The sequence below is a fragment of the Bacillus rossius genome, chromosome 7 (genome assembly GCF_032445375.1).
Source record: "Bacillus rossius redtenbacheri isolate Brsri chromosome 7, Brsri_v3, whole genome shotgun sequence".
Lineage (NCBI taxonomy): Eukaryota > Metazoa > Arthropoda > Insecta > Phasmatodea > Bacillidae > Bacillus > Bacillus rossius.
Genome location: NC_086335.1, coordinates 44920368 through 44931579, shown reverse-complemented (window position 1 = coordinate 44931579; position 11212 = coordinate 44920368). Strand labels below are relative to the sequence as shown.

Sequence of the window (11212 nt, the reverse complement as noted above, 5' to 3'; positions counted from 1 at the left end):
TCTGTGTTCGATTATTGGTTTAACTTGTACATTGGTATTAAAAATTTATAATTTTTATTTTTCAAATAAATATATTTCTGGGAATCTTGTCAATAATTTCAAGTACAATTACTTTTCGGAATAAAACCTACATTCAATCTGGATCAAATTTTTCTCAGACAGGTCAGTTAAGACAGACAAACATTCATGGTTGTGGTATATGGGTTGCTTATATAGTGTTTATCGGGCGAATGGCACATTCACAAAAGCGCGACGGCGGCGATTTCCAACCAATCACTTTCGACACACCTATGCCGTCAGCGCGACGAAAATGACGGGCTACGACAAATTTCCTGATTAGAAATATTTAAATTCAATATGGCAAACAAATTCAGCCGGTGCGTTAGCCGCCATTTTCAATTTAAGGAGGAATTTTTTTGCTTACTATCTCGGCCATTTTCAACTTTTCAAAAAATAACAAAATGGTAAGGACTTACAGCACACCGCGCCGTCGCGTTATTGTGATTCCAGCATGAGTGGCATGCATGTACACATACAATGGTTCAAAACGCAAATGGATAAAAACTACAAGTGGCAATATATGCTCTTCACTCCTATATTGCCAGAATATTTTTAACGGCGTCACTGCCGGCGGCCCTGATTGGTTGCGGCGAGACGGCCAGATTGGAAGGAAAGTACATAGATCAGGGAGGGAGGGAGGGTCGTTACAGGTATCGAGCGGCCGCGAGGCGGTTAGTGGACGCGTGTATGCGTGCTCTTAATTGCAGTTGGAACGAGATTGACTTTTATTGGCTCGGTCGGTGTGGAGGGGGAGGAGTTACCACGAGCTCGTCAGGCCGGACGGTAAGCGGCGGTAAAGACAGCCACAGCCTTGATTTACATGCAAGATTATTTCACAGTCTGGGCGATGCAGATTGGAGCATGAAATTTTCCCCTCAGTTTACTACCAATGGTGAATTTCTTTCACTTTTCCAGACTTTCAAGTAAATTCCCTGAATTTCCGAAATGTGGTAACCCTCCAACACTGCTTAGGAGTGTACAGGATTACATAATGCAAATTACAACAGTATTTCTAACAAAGACCAAATAATCTGAGGTTATAAGATATCTGAGACACAAATTTAATAAAAAAAAAAAAAAAAAACCTCCATTGGCACATTTGGGATGGTTTATAACTTAGCTGAATGATCACCACAGATACTTCTTGCGATGTTTGTTTACAGAAGTGTGTGCATGGGAGGCGGATGGGAAGAAATGAGAAAGGATGAGATGGCACATGGGATAATAAACAAAAATAATCAATGCTCACATTGCACTTTTCTCTTGATTTTAATATTTATTCTAACTTTCACCTGTCCATTAAGTAGTAACAATAGATCTAAACAGATTACATTTGAGACAGGCATTAACAATAGAACCCATAAATATAGAATTTTTTTACAAAAAAAAATTATAGCAAACAATTTTTTTTTTTTTTTACCATTTTTAGAAAATACTCAATTTTAAAAATTCAAACCAGTGAATGGTTGAAATCCATAATTTAAAAAAAAAAAACACTGTTTAGAGATGGTTTTTATTAGAGACAGAGTTCCAATTGAAGATAATATTTTAAAAAATAAACAAATGTCACATGTACATAAAAATTTTACTGTAATATTACTAATAAACCTACAAACACAACTGTACAGTCTTATTCATTTTAAAACCACTCTATTGATACAATGTTTCATTTAAGAACAGTATAAAAATATATTTATTATTAAAACCTTTGCCTATCTTCTGGAATAAAAACTGTCATCCGCTTGTCTTCTTCCACTATCAGGTTTATTACATACCTGAAAATGTAAATTAAATTAAATTTAATAATTTTTCAAATCAATGAATTGACAAGTTAAAAAAATAATACCCCTAAATTTGAAAATATAGATAGGAAAAAAACAGGTCAATGATGTAGTTACCCACCAGATAACTGAAAACCTGTAAAACTAAATGTAGTGTAACCATTTTAAGTTTTTTAAATCCCTCATTTAATCAGCACTAACCACAGTGCAGCATAATGCTAATGTGCAAAAAAAAATAATACAATATTAAAGACTTCAAAGATTCAAGCGCACACAGTTCACCTTACAAACACTCAACATAGTAGTAACAAAACACAGCTCTCTACTGAAAAGCAGACAAGCAAATACACTTCAAATGTTAATAAATAAAATTTCACAGGTGGTAAGATGCTTTGCTACTTACTTTTGTACAAAGCAGTGGCAATGCAAGGGGAAGGATAGGGGAAAATATCAACCCCCCCCCCCCCTCCCCCAATCTGCAAAAAAATTTTTTGAGTTTTCAGTGAAGGTGTATGTTATGCTGCAAAGTAAGCTGTTACAACATCTGGAATTACAAACTACAGAGTCAATGAGTGATGCATGTTGAGAATGATAAATTTAATGGTCTAAACCCTTGTCGTTGACATAAATTTATTACCAACCCCGTGTCACCCTAAGTTACCAAGGCTATTATGACGCACCGCCGTGACGATGGTTCGACAGATAGTCGAGGGGCTGCAAAGTCGATGGTCGATCCTGCAGTTAACCCCTCTCCCCTAGCCATCTCGATCGAAGGGACAGTGTGTTTGCGGCTTTCGACTGGGATGGTTGTGTGTAGCAGACTGTGAGGCTCATCACCTTTGTGCCAGGTTCATATCCGTGCCGGCAACGACCATTACCTGTGTTCACCACGGTTCCTCCCTTTTAATACGTTAGCTTGCACCCTTTCCGAGTACTCCCAAACATCATCCCCACCCACTATAAGCTACCCCAGTAATTCCATCACCCCTGTATCCATTCCCACCAAGGCAGTAGGCATCAAGGTTATTGGATACACAAAGTCTAATTTTTTTTTCTTTCAAATCTACTAAATCTAGAATAAAAAATAGCCTTACAAACTGAGCAACATAATAACTAACCTTAGCAACTTGGCCTCAAAGTTACGTTCACTCCAATCTGTAATGTTTGGATGGGTTATCTTGTGTTTCAGTATAACATCCAGTTGATCTCTCAGTTCCTGAAAACAGAAAATGCAGGAAATGGACCTGGTAGTGATGTACCTTGTATCATGACATGGAAGTTTTAAATTACGATGCTGTTAGGCATTTTTCAGGATAACATTTACACATGTATGACACTTAAAATGACACAGTTTTCATGAAAATAGCATCAGGATATAATTTATAATCTTAAATGTTTGACATTGCATGATACTATAAATAAACAGTATTTATAAAAATTTAAACCAAAAACACTATTATCTATTTTAAGAAAATTAACCTAAAAATAAAACCATGAGTTTGTTTTACTTGAAGCCTCTTTTTGACCTTTTAACTCTTAGGGTGCCTCTGTGCCTTTGTGCCTTACTCTCTCTTGAGACAAGATGCTTTCAAGGTCACTCAGGTCATGCTCTTGATGCTCCTCTCGAGGGAAAGTTGTCTGCTGGTTGTTTCAGCAAGATCATCTACTTCTATGTTGTTCGTAATGTTCAGAGTGTTGTGATTTTTAGGAAAATAAAGAACTTACCTATCACGTTACAAATGACAATGACGACGGCATATTTATATCTCAAGATATTCTGAATAAAGTATTTTTGTTAACATGTTTTTAATTCATTACTAACGGTGGAGTACATATTATGTACTGATGATTTTATGTTAAAACACATACAAGTAAATTAGATTATAAGCTCTCATCATTTGTGGCGCATGATATTAGGTATTAACTAAGCAATTTCACCTTCAGAAGAATGTAACTTCGCAATTGTATTTTTCAAAAGATGTCTGCTATTATGCCATGTAAAAAAAGTAAACTCCTCCCCCCCCAAGTCATTCTCTTCGCTTATATGAGAGTTACAAACTCTTTTTTACCTAGGTTCATTTGCTCCTAACTCTTACAACTCCCAAGGCAGCAAACGAGACTGCAACTAATTGTGAAGTACTGCGACGGGCCTCTACCTTGAGAAGGGTGGCGGCAACGCTGGAGCTGCAGCTGAAGCAGATCTGGTCGCTGACGACGACCGAGTTGGCCCCACAGACGATGCTCTCGCAGAAGAACAGGAGGGCCGTGGGGTAGACCACGGTGACGTCGTGCAGAAGCACCTGGGAGCTGCGCATCTTCAGGTGGTACGCCATGAAGGGGCTGACGAACGCCTTCATGCTCTCCGCCACGGACTTGGGGTGCAGAGCCACCAGCCCGTCCTCGCGCGTGCTCAGCTTCACGTTGGTCTTGCCCGTGTGTCGGCTGTGGTCCACCCTCCTGCAAGCACGCAGTCCCGGCCACGTCGCCCATCTAACCAGCGAACCTCGCAGTTCCCTAAACGCAACTTTGCAGGAGCCTTGCATTATTCACACCTCCTCAGTTTTTTATCACTGAGAATTAAAATAACATTCAGCTCACTGTAAAATAATATCAACTTTTTTCATGTTAAAATCCAAAATAAAATATTATATATAGACAATAATTTGTTCTGAACATAAGATGATTAGCAATTCATTTTTTTTTTAAACAAAAACGAAAGAAAATAATTCTTAATAACTTCATGCAAAAAAAAAAATAAAAAATGGAATTAAGAGACTTGTTAGTTAGGTTGACAATATTAAAGTTCCCTCCAAAAAACACTACATACAGGGGCCTAAAGTGCATCAATGCATCAACCAGGGACATGTAGGGAGGCCCAACTTACCTGCTCTCTTTCTTCACTTTGCTGAGCGACTCACTTTACATATATGCAATTCACTTCCTGCTTTACAGAAATTAAGAGGACACCATGAGAAAGATATTATATTTTGTTGAGGGTATTAAGTACATATAATTTTTGCATTTATGAGGGTCACCCCTGGAAAAGTATTTCAATGAGGAAAATCCAATAGACTGACAATATGCCAAATGACGCAGCCACTTCCAGAAAAAAAATCTAATGCCAACCAAAAATACACACAGGAAAATTATGATGGAGATCATAGCTTGAGAAAATTACTTGAACTTAGAAAGATTATAAACTGATAATTTCACTGCAGTTTACAAGGTTTTTCCTTGAACATGATTCCAGTTGACGATCTCACTGCTGTTTACATCATTTTTCCTTCAACCTGATTCCATATGACCATCACACTGCTGTTTTGAAGGTTTTTCCTTGAACCTGATTTCTTTACTCTAAGTTTTCCATTAATCAACTTACTTCCATCAAAACTAACATAACACTTAAGAAACTAAACAACAGTTCCAATTTTGTGCAACAGAAACTTCTGGGATCACTGGAGTCAAGTCAAAAGTCATTTCGAATAAGGAACAATCACAACTCTAAAAACAATGTCATTAGAAAAATAAAACTACATTAATTTCTAAATATATGATAATGCTTACCTGAAAATTGCAATATTTGGGTACAAGCCAGCACAAATGATTGCCTTTACGAGACCCAAATGTTCTGAATTTATGTTTGCACTTCCAGCCTTGTAATCACTACTGATCAAAAAATCCATTTCTCTCAAGTACTGTGCAAACTGTCCTTTCATATCTCTAAAACATAAGAATATATACAATTAAGTCAATTACTACCTATTATTGAGAACACGTAGGATTTTTAGAGGCACATAATAATGAATGTCTGTGTATACACACACATACACTTTTGTTTAAGCTATACACTAGACTAATGAATACATGAGAAACATTTAAGAAAAAATTAGCCAAAAATGATCATGGCCTACTACAGCTAAGAGAAATATTACATATGCTTAAGGTATAATTAAAAATTAATATTGTAAATATGATAGTTTTTACTATACAAAACCATTAAAAATGCAAAACAGAATAGAAAAATCCATACATACTAACGAAAATGATGATTCTACTTATTTTATTTTTATTTATTTATTTATTTGAAATTTGTCACATGCCCACCAACAGTCATAGACTTTAGTGGTGGGCACTACATGTAATAACAGGAACACAGTTATCACTACCAGCGTATGGACTCCCACCTCCGTCGGTATCATAGGAGGAAAACATCTACAGATGGCCAGCAAACAAGAGCAAGAGTACCACACACTAGCAGTGATAATAACAAAACAGACAAAACACTAACAAAGGTTAACGAACCATATCATAGATCACAAGTCATGACAGTAAACTGAAAATGAATGCAAAGAACCTAGAAATGAACAATTGCTTGCAATTTCATAGTGGTATGAACACTATTAATTGTTATAAAATTAAAGGATTCTTGTACTGTTATTTTAAAACTTTAAGGGATAATTTAAAATACAGTCAAGTCTCATTAATACAATCCTGAGGGGACCAAAAAATTTGCACTTTGTAATAACGAGATTTGTATTAACCATATTTTATGCTTTCGAGAAAAATTACCTAACCAGGTACGTAGCGGAAAAAAAGAACTCATAAATATTACGATAAGGGATTTTTTTTTAAAATTTGAGAACATATTAACATACAGCATGTAATGTTAACTATTTTGTTACAGTAAATAAGGTATGCTAAATCAGCAATTGCAGCATCACGAGCACCAACAATGTTGTTCCAATTTTTTAGTATCGTCGACAACGAAGAAAGAGGAAGATCAAATTCTTTCACAATTTCAGTTTTTTTTCCTTGCCGCTGTCCACTTCATTTATGATTTTAAGCTTTTCCGCTAACGTTAACTCGTTTTGTTTGCGTTTCGTATTCATTGATACGAATAAATGCAAATCTGCCATGCACAAAGAACAATAATTAGTTATTCGTGCACAGTTTCAGATAAATCACTGTATGCAACGTAATATAAACAATGGCAGCGACAATGTCAGACGTACGTATTTCGGTTATACCATAAAAAAAGAATACACGACCCAATGAAAAACAATATACGTAGAGGCAGATTGCATTCCGTGGTTCCACATTTCGCCACTAGAGGCGTGAAAATTTTAAATATCGGAAGTGTATTGACGCACCGAACCAAACATTATCCGTTGCATTTTTATACAAATCGACGCTAGAGGCACGCCCGTGATGTAAATATTTCTTTACTTCAGCTCAAGCGCGAGTATTGCTGCTAACACTGTGTTCATATCTGATTTTTCAGTGTGTTTATTTTCATTTCTTAGAATGGCAAAGGGCGATAAATTTGCAACATTCCGCAAACGTTTTGGGCATTCCAAGAGTAGTAATTAAAATTCGTATTAACCATTATAATTATATGTACAAATACTTCTGTATGGGACGAAAACCAACTTCGAATTACATATTAACCTTATACCATTTAAAAGCCTATTCTGTTTGCCGGGACCAGAAAATTGCTTCATATAAGCGGGAACTTCATATTAAACGGGTTCGTATTAATGAGACTTGACTGTAATACTTTTTTTAATATAATTTTAAAAGATGATTCTACAGATAAAATTGCATTCAAGTTAGAGAATTTGTACTTTGTACATTCTTGTTTGCAGGTCATGTATTACCGTGTTTTATCGCATAATCGTCGCACATTTTATACTAAAACCAAGTTTAAAAAGTAGGGATGCAACTTTTATGAGAAAATTTTTTTTTGTTAGGTAAATTTATTCATAAAAACAAAACCCATTCATGGAAAGAACATTTATTTAAAAGTTGAGTATACAAAAGCACTCCAAACAATTAAAATTAATAAGTCATGCAACAAAAATCTTTCTCAACTTTAAATAGAAAAACATAATTTGAGGCCCGAATGTGAGTCTTAACTAATGCATAACTATCATCGTAGTACACACCACGAAAAAGTGTGGGCCATAAAATGTAGTTAACTCGGCACTCGACAGAGAGCATGCGTTGTATGCAATCGGCGTGATACCGATATTCGACTACGTGTGCGCACTCTATATGAGAAGCAACATAACAAAACATGAATGAAGCCAACTAGCGCTGGCTACATTTCTATAAGCAGTACACAGCGGCGACGCAGACGAACAGATAAAGGTTATAACGTTTAAAAAATCTTAAAAGAAAATTTAAACCTCAAACAACTTCGTATTTCTGTTAATTAAATAACTGGTAATGTCCGAATACATATTCGATTTCTACTTTAAAATACATTGTTTTATATGGAAAAAATACCTACACAAAGCGCGCTTGCAATCTAATAGCGGGACCAAAAACATCATGCAACGTTACGCAAGAAGTTTTTTTTATCAAAATTTTGACACCCTAAAATATAAGTGCAACGATTATGCGTTGCGACAATTATGCGATAAAACAGGGTATTTTCAATGAAAGATTCTACAGAAAGACTTAAGTTCTGTAGGTAAAATTTTTGATGTGAAAACATCTATTCACTCGTTACAATTGTGCTGGGAATCTTTTAAGTTTCACAAGGATATGAGAAATGAATAGAAAGAAGGTGTGATTCCGTCAGAATATAATTACGCCAAATTTATTTAAGGAAAATTTATAAGAGATATAATAGGTATTAACATACAATTTCAATTACATAATTAAAGAGCGCTCAGATATATTTTAAAAATATGGGCCGGCCCTAACTAGATTATAAAAAGGTTTCATTAAAATACATAAACCAATAAAAAAATACAAATATGTTCTAAACATCCCAGTTTATATTCTCAAAGTCAAAACAGATGTTTATGTGCTTGACTTCTTAGAATGTCGTAATTTAAAGAAAGTTAAAAAAAAAGGTTTATAAATACTGTAGCACCGGAGATCGGTGCTTCGCTTCCCGGAGATCAGTAGTGAACACGATGCCAGGGCGCCTGTTTTTTGTTGAGGAAGGGTGTGAAAATGCAAATTCGGCATCCGGGTCTTGGACCCTGTCTGTGAACAGTCCGAATCAAACCTGATCAGAACTAGTACACAGACAGTTAGCAAACTGGGCAGAAAATGCCCGCAAAAGATAAGGGGAGGTTGGGGAATGTCGCTGATAGCAACTCACCAGACAGGGAAGTTGGCTTCTAGATTCTGATGCGTCACCAATCCGGATCTGGAGCTCGCGAATACGCGGCAGGCGCGGACGTTTCCATTATTTCAAAAAGAAATAATTTAAAAGAAAATAACTACTATTCTTTGTACTATGACGGACTAAACTACTTAAAGAAATTTACAGGGATCGCATCCCTTGTCTCATCGACTACATTGTCGGTTGCGGCCGGATGTAAGTCTTGTAGTGCGTTTCGTTGATTAGCCAATAATTTAAAACAGTCCGTCTGCAATCGCGACGCGAAGTGTCCACGGAGGAGCCGCGTCTCGTAATTAAAAGGAAAGGTTCAATCAAAAGTGGAGGGGGAGACTGGGGCGTCCGGACTGAAAGGTTCCGAAGTTCCCTGAGTGGGCATCATAGAAAACACTCTGACTTCGATATCCTGAAGTTGGTAGCACTGGCCGATTTTAGCGCTACCTGTTGAGGGGTGTCTGAAATAAAAAAGAATCGACTCACCCAAAACATCTGCTATAGCCTGGGGCTAATGGCGTAGTCGGTGCTGCGTTCTGGCGGCCTACAGGGGAAGGTAGTTGGGAGGTTAGCCAGGTCGCCACCAGATGTCGCGGGCGTCAGCTCCACGAGCTGGCGACAAGAGAAGAACTTACTATTTCGGCCGCTAGATGTCGTGTGTGGTCCATCTTTGCACATATTTTTTTTTATGGCAAATTGACCTTGAAGTCTGCCATACCCTGGCGGGGTTCACGTCAGGGCAATGATCCTGGGCTAAATTCTGAGAACCGGAGGGAGCTGGGAGGGGTGGGGGGTGCAACGAGGCTGGGAACGAGCATCCTAACGTGACTTTCGAGGAGAGAACCTAAGACGTATGCGTGACGGTAAAAGCTATGGTAAGCTCGTCTCTGAGAAATGGTAACAACTCGTCCAGAGCTGCTGTAGGAAGTTTTAGTCATGCAGGGAAATAAGGTTACAGGCCAGGGACGTGACTGTAAGCGGGAGAAATGTCAACCGGACTGCTAACGACGCCTTAGACTTGTAAAAGATCATATTGGTCCCTTAGAAAAGGTGCCTCAATCTACTGGCACAAAGTTTAACTACGTAGAGTACACCAGCCTAACAAAGTGTAAATCACCCAATTGTAACCAAATTATACATAAAATAAAATTTCCCAAAATAATTTAAAATTATAATAAAAATTTAAAAAAAAAGTGCCGAAATACCTAGTTTCTGGCACACAATGATAGTCGGTCGAACTTTCTTGTGTGACAAAATACCATCAGATTTGAATCTGTCAATAAATATGAGACTAATAATGCATAAACAATGGCTGAGCCCACAATGGATTGATCATGTCTGTATGTGTTTGTCGCGCAGTATTTGATTTGTCTGTGAATGTCATCTACAGTGTCAGTGGATGTATGTGATTTGTTTCGGATTAGCTTTGTGTAAAGTTATAAATTGGTGTAAGCGTGGAATCTTGTTTAGCTAGGATATTGATTCGGGTGTCATTTTTATGAACTTGCGGAGCACTACTAGGACCCAACATGAGACAGTAAAAATAACCGCCAGAATATAGGTGAAAATCAATATTAAATTGAAAATTATAAAATAATAAAAGATGCAGTCTCATATGACTCGTGAGTATGCTCGGAATGATAGAAAACGCAAGTCAGAGGAAAGCTCACGTCAAAAGGAAACCTGAATGCTTAAAAAGTCCAGTGCAGAGCAAATGCGAGAGCTACAGCAGCATCGAAAAGGAAATGAAAAAACTAATAATGAATTAACAATGTTTGAGCCCACAATGAATAGATCATGTCTGTATGTGTTTGTTAAATCATTAGTTATACTTCATTATATAATAAATATATCAAAAAAGATAAATCATTAAAAAAAAATTAAATATTAATACAAAACACTTAATTTTAACCTGACTAATTCACAAATAATTTACGGCGCAGAACCGAACTGCACCTTTCACTGGTTTTTTCTAAAAACTTTTATTTGTGCCCTTTTTTTACTATCTACACCAATATTTTCTAAGTAAAACCCCGAAATAGCATTCATAACATATTAGAAATACTACATTTTGCAAAATGTTAGTGAAACTCCTATAAAACTAAATCAAAATATTGGATTTATTCTGTGTTCAGAAAAAATAAAGAATATTGTAATATTGCATTCTATTAAATAAAGAATATTTTAAAAATTACTAAAAATAACTTAACATTTCAGCCAAAACAGCAGTCTCTTTCCA

At 36.5% G+C, this 11212-nt stretch overlaps 1 protein-coding gene across 1 annotated transcript in view; it reads right to left on the bottom strand.

Annotated features, from left to right (window-relative positions):
• Positions 1–1316: 1316 nt before the first annotated feature.
• Positions 1317–11212, bottom strand: part of LOC134533937 (ATP-dependent DNA/RNA helicase DHX36-like) — a 63519-nt gene continuing 53623 nt past the window's right edge. Inside the window, exons 15-18 of the mRNA XM_063371756.1 lie at positions 5406–5561; positions 3998–4298; positions 2960–3057; positions 1317–1835 (exon numbers count right to left, since the gene is read on the bottom strand). Coding sequence (XP_063227826.1) covers positions 1760–1835; positions 2960–3057; positions 3998–4298; positions 5406–5561 — 631 coding nt within the window. The 3' untranslated portion in view covers positions 1317–1759. The remainder of the gene's footprint in view (positions 1836–2959; positions 3058–3997; positions 4299–5405; positions 5562–11212) is intronic.